Source organism: Anolis carolinensis, chromosome 2, assembly GCF_035594765.1.
Source record: "Anolis carolinensis isolate JA03-04 chromosome 2, rAnoCar3.1.pri, whole genome shotgun sequence".
Lineage (NCBI taxonomy): Eukaryota > Metazoa > Chordata > Lepidosauria > Squamata > Dactyloidae > Anolis > Anolis carolinensis.
In genome coordinates, this window is record NC_085842.1 from 54,162,194 (window position 1) to 54,179,557 (window position 17,364).

Here is a 17,364-nt window from a genome sequence, read left to right on the forward strand (position 1 = left end):
CCCTGAGTTCCCTTCGGGGTGAGAAGGGCGGAATATAAATGCTGAAAATAAATAAATAAATAAATGACCTCCTGATAACGCTTATGCTCATGGGATTCAAAACACTTTTTGAGGCCACATCTACGCTGATTATTTAATTCAATTACTAACAGATTTTGAAGAAAATAGTTTCACTATATATTATGTATGATTACATAAGAAATTCTGGAACCAGTTGAGACCTGCTTGGTGACTACAAAAACCATTGATGCACATTATTGGCTTTCTTCACATGCTTTTGCGGGGTTTGTTATAGTTTGAAGTTAACTTTGACTTGCCTTAAATGGTCCATGTAGGTGGGGCACACAGGTATCATCTGAATGGGGTTTGATCAGGGGTGTGAAAAGCACAAGACACACATAGGCGACAGGTCTTAAAACAACCCCCATTTGCTTCTCACACTGTTCGATCATGGCTATATTTTTTGTAAACTTCATGTGAAACATTTATGGAAAAATCACCAATACCACTGCTAAAATCAATCAAACCCATGATAATTTGTTTTCCCCAATAACCCAAAGCCATCTTAAACTGTAAAAATAATAGCTAGATACATACCAGAATTGTTGAATATCAAGATAATACAAAATTGAAGATACATGGGATCAAATAAATTTGTCAGCTATAGGCAGTGATATATATTCGTATTTGCTCTCCTGAGTTACTCCTTGTTCTGGCAGTTGTTGTAGTCTTAATACCTAACAATATAAAAGATTGTAGAACCTTTTACATCTGCTTAATCCATTTTAAAAAGTGTTTTCTTTTCCGAAATCAAATTATAAGTTGTGTTTAGAAGCAAAATAAATGCTCCCTTTACAAGGACATTTTTAAAAGGAGGATAATGGAATACTGGCACTTGTTTTCCTAATAATGTTCCCTTCCAACTTTTTCTCTACATGCATATTTGTTTATTTGTGGGTTTTTAAAAAGTCCTTCTGGCATAGCCTGAAGTATCCTACAGTGTACAATAGTTTTCAGCATGTTTTCATGGAAAGCTGTCCAGTATGTTAAGCAATTCCTAAGAAAGGAATGTTTGTCTTGGGATGCATTCTGCAAACAGGAGAAAAAATGTATTTCTCCCAAAGTTACGGGCTACTTGTTCCTTTATCATGTGCTGCTTAGGACAAACTCTCCGTCTATGGGAATGATTCCTAAAATGGTTACAAAGACTTGGGACCAACGCACAAATCATCTATACATAGCTCTTGTATTCACAAGGTTGTCTTTCAGATATTTGTGTAGCCTCTAGATTTAATAAGTGTCCCATTTTTGAATTACAAAAGTTCTTGGGTATTTTAAAAAACCCATCATCACAACGCACCATTGGTCCTTAGCTGGTAGACTTTCTCTTTTTTTTAAGACATGGGCTGGACACTGCTGCTTCAGTTATTAAACTTTCAATGGACAGAAACAACAAGTTGTTTTTCCCTGTCCACATATTTTACTACGTGGACAGAAAACTGCAGGGGAAGGCAAAAACAGACAAATGTTCACCAGCTCATTGTTATTTTTTGGACAAATGATCCAGAAAGCTGCAGGGGAAGGCAGAGATAGACTTGGCGAATGAGGCCAAATGTTCATCTGCTAATTGTTGGGTTTTGTCCATGGAACCAACCTCTAACAGAAATTTTCAACATGAAGATTGCTTTTCTCAAATAAACTCTAACATACATTGTATACATTTCCAATCTTTGAATGATTATGTGAAACTGGTTAATAGTGAACCTTATTGAAATAATGAATTTTCAGCCAGAGGATGCTATAGAGGTGTGCTGAAGGACCTAGAAAATGCTCAGAAAGGACATTTATTGGGCATAGATCAATGAAATTGTGGATCCAGGTCATGGAAACATATAGGTTATACTCCTTTTCTCTTTATTTATATTTTTCTTCATGACTTTTCTTATTGCTTCCTTCTCCTGCTCTTTCTGTTATCTCCTTACCTTTTCCAACACATCAGATTTGTTATTATAGGTGTTGCTATTTGCTGTCAAATGGACATCAGTTTATGCCAACTCTATAAATGAGAAACCCCTATGAACCACCTGCAACAGCCCACTCAGGTCTTGCCAACTCAGAGCTGAGGCTTCCGTTCTTGAATCAATCCATCCACACAAGATTTTCCTGATTTCTTACTGTCTTCCACTTTACTGGACATTATTTTCCTTTACAGTGATTCATGCCATCTCATATTATGTCCAAAGTACCGTAACCCAGATTAGTCATTTTAGTTTCTATAAAGCCTGCAGCTTTGATTTATTATAGAACCTTTTGATTTATCTTTTTGGTGGTCTTTGGTATGCTCAAAGCTCTCTTCCAGCACCATATTTCAAATGAGTGACAGCGACAGTTAAGGCAATTGTTGTTGTTGTGAGCCTTCAGGTCTGACTGGCAAGTGGAAGGCAAACCTATTAAGGGATTTTTTTCCAAAATAAATTAAAATGTATGTTTTGCTTCAGTTGTTCTCAATCATGTCATGAAACATATAATTAACTTGTGGAGTTTGTTGATATAAAATGAGATGAAGATCGCCAATTTAAAGTGCCTTAAACAGAAAATATTATTAAAGGTCTGTAGGAAGCAATTATCCAGCAATGAACATGTTTTCTTGTCTTCTCCTCTCTTCCCTTGCCCCCTTTTAAATTTCAGCATGCTGCAGATTTGGAGAAGAAACAAAATGAGACAGAAAATAAGAAGCTGCTTGGTACGGTTATCCAATACGGCAATGTTATACAGGTATGGGGTGACTGAATTGGAGAAATGACTGTGGTCTTACTTCCCATGTGTGGTCATATGTTGCTGGGATGTGGCATTTGGAGCAGCCATTGCATTTATATACAGATAAATCCTGATATATATATAGCTATATATAGATATATCCTCTCCTGCAAAGGATCGTCACCTTGATGCGGTGCTGGAGCTTAAGCACCTCGATGATGCCATGAGCTAAACCGTGAAGGGGCACCCAAGACGGGAAGGTCATGGCAGAGATGACCTTCGATCCCTGGGGAAGCCCAGTATTCTTGCCATGAAAACTAAATGGATGAGTACAATGAGAGATATGTTGGTATGCCATCGGAAGATAGGACTCCCAGGTCGGAAGATGGTCAAAATGCTACTGGGGAGGAATAAAGGATAAGCTCAACTAGCCCCAGATGTGATGACACAGTTAGCTCAAAGTCGAAAGGAAAGCTAACGGCCAATGGTACTGAAGGTGAATGACGAATCCGATGTTCTAAAGATCAACACACTATAAGAACCTGGAATGTAAGATCTAGGAGCCAGGGCAAATTGGACGTGGTTATTGGTGAGATGTCAAGATTAAAGAACTGAAATGGACTGGAATGGGCCACTTCACAACAGATGACCACCAGATCTACTACTACCGTGTTTCCCCGAAAATAAGACCTCCCCAAAGAATAAGACCTAGCAGGGGTTTGGGGGATTGCCAAATATAAGGCCTCCCCTGAAAGTAAGACCTAGCAACTAAGGCTGCAGCAGAGTTCCATTGAGAAGCATGGCTGCAGGGCTAAAGCAGCACTCCTCATACACACACCGGAGGGAGGGAGGGAGGGAGGGAGGGAGGGAGGGAGGGAAAGTGCTTGCTTTCTGTGCCTCCCTCCCTCCCTGCCTTGCCTTGCCTGTCCCCCAGCCGAGGCTTGAAAAACCTTCCGTGGCTGCTACTGCGCTGCCGTTTCTTCCTTCCTTCCGTCTCCCTCCTGGCCATGCTGCCTTGCTTCCCAGAGGCTTCTGATTGGCTCCTGGAGCCAGGGCAAGGGAGGGTGGGAGGGAGGGAAGGAAGAGGGCTTTTGTCCTGCTGCTTTTGCTCCTTAAAGGTACAGGACGCATTGGGATTCTCCTCTCATCTTCCTATCCTATGCCATGAAACTGATTATTTTATACTATTATTCTATTGCCATATTATTATCATCATATTCTGTTACTATTATTATATCCCATTATTATATTATCCTATTAATATATTTTAAATCATTATATTATATTTTTCTATTATTATTATTATTATTATTATTATTATTATTATATCATTATATTATTATTATATTATTATTCTATTATATTTTTCTATTTTTCTATTATTATTCTGTTATTATTAAATTCCATTTTATATTACCCTATTAATATATTTTATATCATTATATTCTATACTATTATTCTGTTATATTATCATATTATTATTTTATTATTATTAGCATATTCTGTTATTATTATTATATTCCATTTTATATTATCCTATTAATATATTTTATATCATTCTATTCCATTCTATTATTCTATTATATTATCCTATTATTATTATATTATTATGCTATTCTGTTATTATATCCCATTATTATATTATCCTATTAATACCATATTATTATCATTTTCTGTTATTATTATATCCTATATTATATTATCTCATTAATATATTGTATATAATTATATTATTATTATATTATATTATTATTATAGTATATTATATTATTCATCATTCATGACTACATTGAAACTAGAATAGAGAGAAATCAGCGTGGAAACCTTGTGAAACCTAAATTGCAAGAGGTACCATAGATTGTTGTACATGTAAATAATGGTAGTAACAAGAAATTCTTGATAGGATTCATAGTTTGTCTGGTTATGCTGGTTTGTGATGACAACTACTTTACAGTATATAATAAATGTTCATTTTGTTGTTCAACAATAAATGTGAGCTCTTCTTCATGGAAAAATAAGACATCCCCTGAAAATAAGACCTAGTGCATCTTTGGGAGCAAAAATTAATATAAGACCCTGTCTTATTTTCGGGGAAACAGGGTACTACTACTACTACTACTACTACTACTAATAATAATAATAATAATAATAATAATACTTTATTTTTCTACCCCGCCACCATCTCCTGGCAGGGACTCGGGGCGACTACACGGGTCAGAAGCCCGAAATACAAAACAATAAATCAGTTAAAACACATTAAAATACAAAGACAGTACAAACCAGCAGTTATACAAACAGTTACCTTAACCAAAACAATACAGTAAATCATAAAAACTCAATTAACATATAAATCAGTTAAAAATAAAAACAGTTAAAATAAAGTAAGATAAAATGGACCACCAGGTTGGTGGAGGGGATGGCATGATGGGGCTACCTAAACTAAAGTGCAGTGACATAGTTCTGAAGTGCTTTGGGTCAAAGGACAAAGTGTAAACATTCCAGGACCTAAGGGGATAATAATAATAATAATAATAATAATAATAATAATAATAATAATAATAATAATTATTATTATTATTATTATTATTATCACAGCCCATGCCTGATATATATACATTATAGATAATATATAATATAATATAGGGTGTATGAAAAATAACTTCCTAGTTTTAATGTATTTATACTTAAAACTAGGGAGTTCTTTTTCAAACACCCTGTATATAAACATTTCTTGGGGCCCCGTAAGAAACTTTTGTTTCATAAAGAGCTCTGTGGCTGAAAAGGTTTGAGAATCCCTGGGTTACAGAATGTTCTAAAAATTTGTCTCCTCCGACCAACTTTTTTTGTTCTTTTTAATTTTCCCTTTTAGCTCTTGCACTTAAAAAGCAACAAGTACTTGACGGTAAATAAAAGACTCCCAGCGCTACTAGAGAAGAATGCGATGAGGGTGACTCTGGACGAAGCTGGCAATGAGGGCTCCTGGTTTTATATACAGCCATTCTACAAATTGCGTTCCATAGGAGATAGTGTGAGTTTGCAGGGCTGTCACAGATAATGGTGTGTGAGGTTGAAGAGTTTTACATTTGTAGTTTACATATTCATGATTGATGAAATGCAGAAGGGTTTATGTGGTGATACTGGTGTGCTCTCCCCCCCCCCTCCCCAAGATTGAAGAGACTAGGAGATGAATTACTATGGAAACAAATGCTTTGGAAACAAGGGGCATTTTTAAACATTGGAACAGTAGCCACTTAAACCTTCACCAACTTTCAAATGGTTGTTAAGTTAAGAACATATCAATACACTAAGACTTTGAGGGGTTTGTAGCCTTATATCAGTAACTATTTTATTTTGTTCTTATAAACTGAATAGGAAATTAATGAAAATATAAATTTACATTTATGACAGTGTAAACTTTTGTGGGTCAGCACTCCTGAAAACTTACAGCACATTTTTAACATTAGTTTTTATATAAATGTACAGAAATACAACAATACGAACATACTGGAACAGATACAGAAAAAAAGGTTACAGAAGGCAAAGACAATATCTTCCTATAAAAACAAAAACAAAAATAGTTTTTCTTGATATGTAGACTTAGACCACAACAACTAGCAGAATTATATCTAAAAGAATCATCCTAACCTATACAAAACCAAACTATCATACTAAGTGTATAACAACAAACGTATAGCCAACACCTGTAGGGAAAAGGTTCGCAAGGCTAAAGCGCAAAATGAGCTCAGGCTTGCCAGGGACATAAAAAACAACAAAAAAGGCTTTTTTGCTTACGTTGGTAGAAAAAGGAAGAAAAAGGAGGCGATAGGGCCATTGCAAGGAGAAGATGGGGTGATGGCGACAGGGGACAGGGAAAAGGCAGAACTACTTAATGCCTTCTTTGCCTCGGTCTTCTCAGAAAAAGAAAGCCATCTTCAACCTCAGCAACACGGAATGGACGAAGGATTGGGGGAAATCCAACCCCAAATAGGGAAACAAGTTGTCCAGGAACACTTGGCCTCTCTAAACGAATTCAAGTCCCCAGGGCCAGATCAGCTACACCCAAGAGTACTGAAGGAACTAGCGGAAGTTATTTCAGGACCACTGGCAATTATCTTCGAGAGTTCTTGGAGAACGGGAGAAGTCCCAGCAGATTGGAGGAGGGCGAATGTGGTCCCTATCTTCAAGAAGGGAAAAAAGAACGACCCAAACAATTACCGTCCGGTCAGCCTCACATCAATACCAGGCAAAATTCTGGAAAAGATCATTAAGGAAGTGGTCTGCGAACACTTAGAAACAAATGCGGTCATTGCTAATAGTCAACACGGATTTACCAAAAACAAGTCATGCCAGACTAATCTGATCTCTTTTTTCGATAGAGTTACGAGTTGGGTCGATACAGGGAATGCTGTGGATGTAGCGTACCTGGATTTCAGTAAGGCCTTCGACAAAGTCCCCCACGACCTTCTGGCAAACAAACTAGTAAAATGTGGGCTAGACAAAACTACGGTTAGGTGGATCTGTAATTGGCTAAGCGAACGAACCCAAAGGGTGCTCACCAATGCGTCGTCTTCATCATGGAAAGAAGTGACAAGTGGAGTGCCGCAGGGCTCCGTCCTAGGCCCAGTTCTGTTCAACATCTTTATTAACGACTTAGACAAAGGGTTAGAAGGCACGATCATCAAGTTTGCAGACGACACAAAACTGGGAGGGATAGCTAACACTCCAGAAGACAGGAGCAGAATTCAAAACGATCTTGACAGACTAGAGAGATGGGCCAAAACTAACAAAATGAAGTTCAACAGGGACAAATGCAAGATACTTCACTTCGGCAGAAAAAATGGAAATCAAAGATACAGAATGGGGGACGCCTGGCTTGACAGCAGTGTGTGCGAAAAAGACCTTGGAGTCCTCGTGGACAACAAGTTAAACATGAGCCAACAATGTGATGCGGCTGCTAAAAAAGCCAATGGGATTCTGGCCTGCATCAATAGGGGAATAGCGTCTAGGTCCAGGGAAGTTATGCTCCCCCTCTATTCTGCCTTGGTCAGACCACACCTGGAATACTGTGTCCAATTTTGGGCACCACAGTTGAAGGGAGATGTTGACAAGCTGGAAAGCGTCCAGAGGAGGGCGACTAAAATGATTAAGGGTCTGGAGAACAAGCCCTATGAGGAGCGGCTTAAAGAGCTGGGCATGTTTAGCCTGCAGAAGAGAAGGCTGAGAGGAGACATGATAGCCATGTACAAATATGTGAAGGGAAGTCATAGGGAAGAGGGAGCAAGCTTGTTTTCTGCTGCCCTGCAGACTAGGACACGGAACAATGGCTTCAAACTACAGGAAAGGAGATTCCACCTGAACATCAGGAAGAACTTCCTCACTGTGAGAGCTGTTCGACAGTGGAACTCTCTCCCCGGGGCCGTGGTGGAGGCTCCTTCCTTGGAGGCTTTTAAGCAGAGGCTGGATGGCCATCTGTCGGGGATGCTTTGAATGCGATTTCCTGCTTCTTGGCGGGGGGTTGGACTGGATGGCCCATGTGGTCTCTTCCAACTCTACTATTCTATGATTCTATGATTCTAACAAGAACTAGTCTACAAGCCTCACACTTGTTGATTTGTACTTCTTGTTCTCTGCCATCTTGAAATACCACTATGTATCCACCCTTCTACTTTTAATAACAAAACTTTAATAGCAAATTAATGTGCAGCATATTCTATCTGTTGCTTTTTCCAGAACATACTTGTATGTTTATTAGTCTGTTAAATAGATTAGTAGCATTTACTTTCTTACTTTATTTAAAATAATAACAACAGTAACAATAACCCATCTCTCGCTATGGATCAAGGCAGGGAACGACAGATTAAAATGCAGCAACAAATAGTTACGTAATGCCATTAAAATAGAAACACCAATTAAAAATACATAATCACTTAAAAGAGCATTACATCAGTTAAAAAGCATACATATTAAAAACAATTACTTCTTAATTTGTAGTTTAAAAACCATCTGGATAATCTTGCTGGAAGAGATTGGTTTTTAATGCTGTTTTAATGCAGACAGTGTATACAGCTGTTGAATTTCTTGCAGCAGGTCATTCTTCGATTTTGGGTCAGCTAATTAAAAGTGCTCTAATAAACAGTTGCCAAACAGTTGGTGAAATGAATGTCCCCCAGAAGAGCTGAGCATACAAGGTAAACTATACAGGAGAAAGCAATCCCATAGGGATTTATAAATAACTAATCCTTCGTACCCTTCACAAATTAACTGGCAGCCAATTGAGTGATTTTAATATAGGTGTAGTATGATCACTCCTTAGGTGCCTTCTACTCTGTCCTATATCCCAGGATCTGGTCTTAGATTATCTGCTTATCCCAGATAATCTGGCAGTATAGACTCATATAATCTAGGATCAGATCCTGGGCTATAGGACAGTGTAGAAAGGGCCCTAGATACACCTGTAACCAATTTGGCTGCCATGCTTTGCACTACCTGAAGTTTCTGAACTTGGTACAGAGGTATTCCAATATACAGCACATTGCAAGAAATTCAAGCCTTGAGGCAACTGTTGTGTTCTCGGGGTGAGAAGGGCGGAATATAAATGCTGTAAATAAATAAATAAATAAATAAATAAATAAATAAATAATGCCAGTACCTAAGAGAGAATTCCACGGGAAAATTTTATACTCATGAGAAAAATATCTTTTTGATTGCTATCTGCTTTATTTTGGATAGTGGAGGAATCGAGAGGCAAACCCTCTAATTATGACCCCACTACACAAGCAGAATGATAAGGGAGAATGTAGCTTTAAGGCAGTTTGACTTGACTTTAGATGCATGGCTTGATGCTATAGAATCATGGAAGCTGTAGTTTATGAGGTGCCAGTTTTCTTTGGCAATGAAGGTTAAAACTGCAAGCCCATGATTCTTCTATAGCATTAAGCCATGGCATTTAAAGTAATGTCAAACTGCCTTAATTCTACAGTGCAGATATAGTTAAAGTGCTGTTAAACTCAGATAAAGCCTTTGTTTCTTTGGGAATTTTGTGTTTTCTGCCTAAGAAGACCTATCTTGCTCCAAATAGCTTCCAATTTATTTGGTTTTTTTTACCCACATGGCATCAGATATAATTTTGAACATTTATTTCCAATTTTTACACTCCACAAACCTGAGCAATAGTTCCATACCAGCACTGAAACAACATTTATTTCCAATAAATGTTTCAATGCTGGTACGGAAATATTGCTCAAGCTTGTGGAGTGTAAAATACATAAATCACACATTTTACAAATGATGTTTTTCATAACTGTAAACATCAGTGGTGCAGCATGTTAAAGCGCTGAGCTGCTCAACTTGCAGACCGAAAGGTTGCAGGTTCGAATCCAGGGAGCAGAGTGAGCACCCGCTGTTAGCCCCAGCTTCTGCCAACCTAGCAGTTCGAAAACATGCAAATGCAGTCATGCTGGCCACATGACCTTGGAGGTGTCTAGGGACAGCGCCGACTCTTCAGCTTAGAAATAGAGATGAGCACCAACCCCCAAATTCGGAGAGTTTACCTTTACCTAAACCTGGCTCACGATTGATAAGGCAACAGTTGGATGCGATGTTATTTTTCTCTAGTTTCTTGTTATTAAGCTTTTCCTATCTTGTATGTGTGATATTCTGTACTGATCAAAGCTTTGTATTATAACGGATTGAAAAAAAGTATACTGTAACTTCATATAACACCCATAAATTCTAAGTATTTCTCCTGCAGTAGTTTTGTGTCTTAAAGTTGAAACAAAATTTCTGAAACTCTTATTTTTTCTCCAGGTGGTTATAGGAGACAAAGTGGTCTTAAATCCTGTTAATGCTGGACAGCCTTTACATGCCAGTAGTCATCAACTAGTTGATAATCCTGGGTGCAATGAGGTAAGATAGAAGATGTGAGCCAATAAAAACAGCCTGTAAGCTGATTTTACATGTGAGCTGAAAGGGATTGTTAAAATCTAAGAAGTCGAAGTCATGCTTAAGCCTGGTCTTCAGAGGGTCATTGTCCCGTCCTCAAACTCACTATACTGGCTATACTTCATCATCATCATCATCATCATCATCATCATCATCATCATCATCATCATCATTTAATTACTTATTAATCGCCCTCCATCCATGATGCTCTAGGCGATTTACAAGATAAAAAGGATAAAAATACATACATACAAATATTGAAGTCTTGAGTCTTAAATTGTGAATGAAGCCTCTCTACATTAAAATCATGCAGATGCCATCACTGTCTTAATCACAGTTATGTCCATAGCTTGATAAAGTTGGTTTGTTTTTTAATTACGTCTCTGAAAATCTAGCAACCACCATGACTACTGACTAAGTGGTTAGAATTGGAACTAGGCACTCTGCTTTATTGTATTTATATGTTTTAACTATTTTATTGCTAGAGTTGGTGTATTTGTTTATCTGTATGTGTGATGCTATATTGCATTTTGCCAATTGATTCATAGAATCACAGAGTTGGAAGAGATCTCATGGGCCATCCAATCCACCCCCCTGCCAAGAATCAGGAAATCGCATTCAAAGCACCCCTGACAGATGGCCATCCAGTCGCTGCTTAAAAGCCTTTAAAGAAGGAGAGGCTTACAGTAATTTGTAAGCTGCTCTGAGTCCCCTTCGGGGTGAGAAGAGCGGGATAGAAATATAGTAAATAAATAAATAAGCAAGGTTGTAGTGCTAAATGGTAAATATACAACTTCTGATTTAGGGTGCATCTGCACAGTAGAATTAATGTAATTTGTCACCACTTTAACTGCCTTGATTCAATACTATGGACTCATGGGAATTTGTAGTTTGAGGCACCAGCAGTCCTTGATAGAGAAGGCTAAAGACCTTATAAATCTGCCACTCCCTCGATTCCATACTATTGAGCCATGGCCCTTACAGGGGTATCAAACTGCATTAATTCTACATTGTAGATCCACCCTAAGTGATAAGAATGAGATACAGTACTGTTTGGTCTGTTGCCAATAATTCTGTACTTCTGCCAACTTTATCCATAGTTACCAGTAGTAAACTCTTGTTAAGAGAGTAATCCACGTTAACTTAAACGATGGCTAAGAATTCCACATATTTCATACACACAAGTTCTGTCCAGTTGAAGTTTAGATCAGCCATGAAGCTTAAATTTTTAAAAGGAAGGAACAACAACGGAACAACCCAGTAGATTGAACTTTGTGATAACAGATCATTGTATCTTTCTGCTTTTTGTTCTAGGTGAACTCAGTGAACTGCAATACAAGCTGGAAAATAGTCCTCTTCATGAAATGGAGTGATAATAAGGATGATATCCTAAAAGGGGTAAATTGTGGGGAAGTTACCTTGTTACCACGGTTTTTAAATAACTCTTTGATGAGCTTTCTATTTATTGGTTCTCTTCTTGCCTTTACAGGGTGATGTGGTGAGGTTGTTTCATGCCGAGCAGGAAAAGTTTTTAACTTGTGATGAGTACAGAAAGAAGCAGCATGTCTTTCTGAGAACCACTGGGAGACAGTCGGCTACTTCTGCAACAAGCTCAAAAGCCCTGTGGGAAGTTGAGGTAAAGATGGGGATAATTTTTGTTCAAATAGGTTTTGAATCACTACTACTTTTGATTTGTTCTTTTCTTGTGCTTCAAAAGGTCCTTCTTTCCAAAAAGACCTGTTTGGCCTCCAAAAGTCATTTCTGCTTCCATTTTCTCTGATTTTTTACCGACTTAGAAACAGTGATGATTGCTAACAAGATGCAAGGTGTTACAAAGCAGAGGTTGTGAAAAAGGATAGAATTTTAGAAATCTAACAAGATATGCTTAACTTTAATGAGATTTTGTTAATCTCTTTTAGGCAGGCTTGAGTTGAATAGACAGTTAAAATCTGTATCTTACATACAGTGGCCTACAATTTTACTAACACTGTGTAACAAAATTTGAAATATTTTCTGTTCCTGGTTTAAAAGTGTTATTTCCTGTTTAAATGTACTTATTTTGAAAGTAATTGTTATATCCAGAAACTTTGTTTTTGTGGCTGCCACAAACTATGTTGAATTGGTTGAGACTCTATGAGAGATTCATTGAAAAACTATAGCAAAATGTGCTGCAGAATATCCTGCAAAAACAAAGTTCTTGCAGTTTAATAAACTTTTCCCATGTTTTGATGATAGAACCAATTAGGAAATGAGATTTATAACCCAGGAACAAATGCACTAGACTAAAATGCACTAGTCCTGTGTTAGCACAATGAAGTACACCTCTGTACCTGCGGGCCTGATAGCTGAAGTTGTACCTCCCCACATATTCCCTCTGGGAATTTTCTAAGTCCTTCAGGTGATTCTATAGCAGGCCTGCACAACCTGAGGCCCTCCAGCAGTTTGGGACTCCCACACCCAGAAGCCCTAGTCAGTTTGCCCAATTGTCAGGAATTCTGGGAGCTGAAGTCCAAAACACCTGGAGGGTCGCAGGTTGTTTAAGCCTGTTCTATAATATGCTTCATAGAGTGTTCCTGGGAGGCCTAGCAATTTCTCAAGAGAATCCTTCTAGGGCAGACATGGGCAAACTTCAGTCCTCCAGGTGCTTTTTGACTTCAGCTCCCAGAAATCCCAGCCAGCTTACCGGCTTTGGGAGTTGGAGTCCAAAACACCCAGAAAGTCGAAGTTTGCACATGCCTGTTCTAGGGCCTCTAGTGCAACTGTATGCTAACTTTCTCCAGATTTCCTTCATTATTCATGGTGTCCTAATTTCCATGATAAGTTCAGGAACATATATCCCATAGATGGGGGTCAGACTATATTACATCCCACAATAGGCATGTTAAAATTGACCTCTCGTTTCTATGGTTGTGAAGCTATCTTACTCCATGTTTTGCAAAACATCCTTGCTTATAATTGTTTGTTTCACTCCCTTTTAATTGCTTGAACTCTTAAAATTAAATGAAAGGCAAGTCCCAGGAGAGTAGATCCTGATAAATCTTAGCATCTCTTATCATTGCTTTACAGGTGGTACAACATGACCCTTGTCGAGGTGGTGCAGGATATTGGAATAGCCTTTTCCGGTTCAAACATCTTGCTACTGGACATTACTTAGCAGCAGAGGTATGTGTCAGAAGGGTACCTTTTCTGAAAAGGTTTTCTAATCATTGCCTACATACACTCTTTCTAGTTCTGTATACACTATTCTGGTACAAATAATGGATAACAAAACTGAAAAACATGAAAGTAGAAGTCTGTTGTGTTGTTCTAGAGGGCCAGATATGAACAGCACTGACATTTATTCTGAACCAAAAACCTAGGAAAAAGCATTAAACTCTGAAATTGACTCCTGCTTCTGTAGAAATACCTCCTGCTAACAAATTCTAATGAGATTTTAGCACCCTGAAAAATGTACTCCTCCACTGCAATATCTTGAACTGGCTGATAGAATCACACAACTGAATCAATCTGCTAATTTTAACCAACTTTTTAATGAGCTAGATTAGCACCATTAATTGATTTAGTTTGTGTTTCCAACTTTAGTGGTATTTGTTTTGATTGTGTGAGTGGATTGTCTATGTAGCGTACTGTGGAATAAAATTCGTTGTGCACTGTATTGTAGATTTTGAGATGGGGAAAGGTTAGGGCTTTTTTTGACCTGCTTGTGATTCTCTTCCATCAGGTAAATCCTGACTATGTGGAAGATTACCAGGAATGTCAGTTCTCAGTAAGTATAGGCAAGTGTATCTGCTTGCCTCTAATCAAGAGGTGCTCAAATTATTGGGAGGAAAGATAGGGGAGCTCATAAAGAAATGTACCCGCTCCATCCCTATCTCTACCCCAGACATGACCCTGAAATTTCTAAGAGTAGTCCGTATGGGGCCAGGACAAATGTAAGGGGACTACACCCCTCACTCTGTCCCCATCCCTATGATTTGAGCACTGCTGTTGGCCCTCGCCATGACATGATCTTGATTGCCAAGCATGTGGACAAATCAAGACTTAGTTATTGATTGAAAGGCATTGAAATTGGTGAAGAATTTAATGTTGTGTTTCCTAATGCTTGCAGTTACCGAATATGATAAACTGTGCAGCAGTAAAATTTTGATATCTAGCAAAACAAGTTCTAAATCCTTATGCTGACAACAAATAACTTCTTACTTTGTCCCACTGTGCTGCAAAAATCCTTTGAACCTTTGGCTAGAAAAAAGTGTTTCTTTAGAAACAGGAAACACACACATATACAAGGGGAGGAGAGGCTGAGACTCCAGGTGATATTCACCCTTGCATACAAATCACACACACACATTTCAAAAACAATGAAAAAGCATCACTTCAGATTATTTCTTGTTAGGGCTCTGTCCAGGATTGTGTCCTCTGGACAGTAGTAATATGTTTGTCTATTTGCATATTGTCAGATCTAGTGGAGTTGTGGAGATCAGAATGTGAATGTGCAAGTTACCTGTTGCTTCTTAAGTGAGCCTATGATTCAGGAAATGCATTCTGTAGCAAAAGTATAGGTGGGGCAACAAATCTTTGCTCCTGATTTCAGTAAGACGGTTTACACAGAGGACATCTGTTGTTGTTGTTGTTGTTATTGTTATTGTTATTGTTCTATTTATACGTTATATTATACGTTATCTCTCCCAAAGGAGACTTAAAGCAGATTAACATAAAAACATTAGCATACAATTTAAAATATACAAATATGCAAAAATTAAAACAGGATAAAATATAAACAGTATTAAAACATTCCCAGTTAAAAACCATCTACATGGAATTCTTACCACAAAGGGCACCTCAATCAGCGTTATGTCAGTCGAACTACACATAGATCTGATCCAGGATACTACTGGGCACATCCATCTTATAACGTGGTCTTGACCCACGTTCTCCAAAGTTGTGGATTGATTCAGATTCTGACCTCAGAACTGGCCCTATGTAAACAGTTCTGAGGTGGAACCGAATGCAACTGTACTCAACCATCCTGTGTTTCCCATGGGAGGGCACTTAATATTACTTCCCATTCTCCATGTCATGGCAGTCCCCAGGCATGGTTTGGGTCTTGCCGGTCAGTTGTCACTTGCAGTGGCATCATCTGAGGGAACAGAGCAATTGAGGAAGGGAGCGGGGAGAGGAGAGGCAATTCCTCCTCCTACCTCCCTTCCTAATTGCCCCGTTATCCCAACTGATATCACTGCAGGCGATGACTGACAGGACTCCTGTCATGCCTGGAGATCGCTGAAACATAGAGAACAAGCTGCCAAAGGCAGCAGCTGGAGTGGTGATGGTTATATAAACCATCCTGAGGTCAATCCGGTATACCAGATATGTCCTGGAATAATAGATCAGTGTAGATTCAGCCCCAGGGTGTAAGCAATTGGGAGTGAAACCTTGTAAATAACATTTGAAGACTTCAGGAACATGATACGAGGCAGGTCATTAAAACTGTTTCCATCTTATGTAGAATTGAGGAAGAAAGGTATATAACAAACATTAGAATTCCCCAAAAAAATCAAGGATGTTCTGTATTTTATTTCTGTTCAGAATTATGTGAGAAATGTAAATTTTATTGCAAGATTTTTTTTAGAAAGATAAATACATATTTTGTTTTTCTATTTCTGTGGAAAATAATGTTGAATACTATTTTACATTGATTCATCTTTGTAATATCCATTATGCCATGCTCATCTAAAATAAGTTAAATTGTGTCTATATTTGTGTCTTGTTGAGAGGGACAATAAACATAATTGTATTAGCAGATCATGCTAAAACATAGTATAGGCCAACATACTTGATTTGGAATGAATTCCAGCAAGGATTAAATTTACATTAATATCCTCTTTCCTCTTACCTAAAACTAGAAGAAGGATTTTTCTCTCTACTGTCTTTGTCCTCAGACTAGGGTTAATGTAAATTAAGGTCAATTTAAACAAACCAGTTCAATTATTCATATTTTACGGTTGGTTTGTTTTGAAACCAGTAAACTAATATTTCAAATGCAATGAGGAGGGAGAGTGTGAGAGATGGGGCTCACTTGGCTTATTCAAGTGTGCTTACAGCTTGCTAAATTGTATTTTGATTTACCATGGGAAAATAGCCAATGTGTCAAAAAGCAGAAAAAGTGATAACTTTATTTGGCACTTTAAGTACATAGCATTCATTATGTTGACATATTTTTGACACATGCGTACCTTAAACAAAGACTGCCAGTAGAACCAGTGTTAGATACCAGTGTTGAAGGTGATGTACATCCAATCTCAAACCTGAGAATCTTAGTGGGAGTGAGATAAATATTTAAAGTGAAAGAAGGGTTTATGTTAAGTCTAAGGTTGGGATCTGTGACACATTTGGTTCATATTTTAATGCAAACCTACCAAAACAGCATCCCCAAAATGTATCAGAATGGAATCTGTGCTTTTATTGAAGTTTTCCATTGCCAGTTCTTTTGTCCTGCAGCTTTTGTTCCTCAAAACAATGCACAGGTGGCTAGTTGAGGCATCAACCTCAAGCCACAAAAAGATCAAGGGGTCTCTCCTTCAGTTGATCCTGTTACAAATATGTTGAATAGAGGGATTCTTCTTCAACCCTTCTTCCACCACCACTTCCTTCTCCTCTTCTTCCTTC

At 38.1% G+C, this 17,364-nt stretch overlaps 1 protein-coding gene across 11 annotated transcripts in view; it reads left to right on the plus strand.

Annotated features, from left to right (window-relative positions):
- itpr1 (inositol 1,4,5-trisphosphate receptor type 1) overlaps nucleotides 1-17,364 on the plus strand; it is a 288,950-nt gene that overhangs the window by 102,097 nt on the left and 169,489 nt on the right. For 8 of the 11 annotated variants that reach the window (XM_062969741.1, XM_062969735.1, XM_062969734.1 and 5 more), the window contains exons 5-11: nucleotides 2,689-2,775; nucleotides 5,627-5,785; nucleotides 10,564-10,662; nucleotides 12,013-12,096; nucleotides 12,188-12,334; nucleotides 13,765-13,860; nucleotides 14,420-14,464. In XM_062969741.1, coding sequence (XP_062825811.1) covers nucleotides 2,689-2,775; nucleotides 5,627-5,785; nucleotides 10,564-10,662; nucleotides 12,013-12,096; nucleotides 12,188-12,334; nucleotides 13,765-13,860; nucleotides 14,420-14,464 — 717 coding nt within the window. The remainder of the gene's footprint in view (nucleotides 1-2,688; nucleotides 2,776-5,626; nucleotides 5,786-10,563; nucleotides 10,663-12,012; nucleotides 12,097-12,187; nucleotides 12,335-13,764; nucleotides 13,861-14,419; nucleotides 14,465-17,364) is intronic. The other 3 variants (XM_062969737.1, XM_062969744.1, XM_062969736.1) reach the window with 1 other exon arrangement.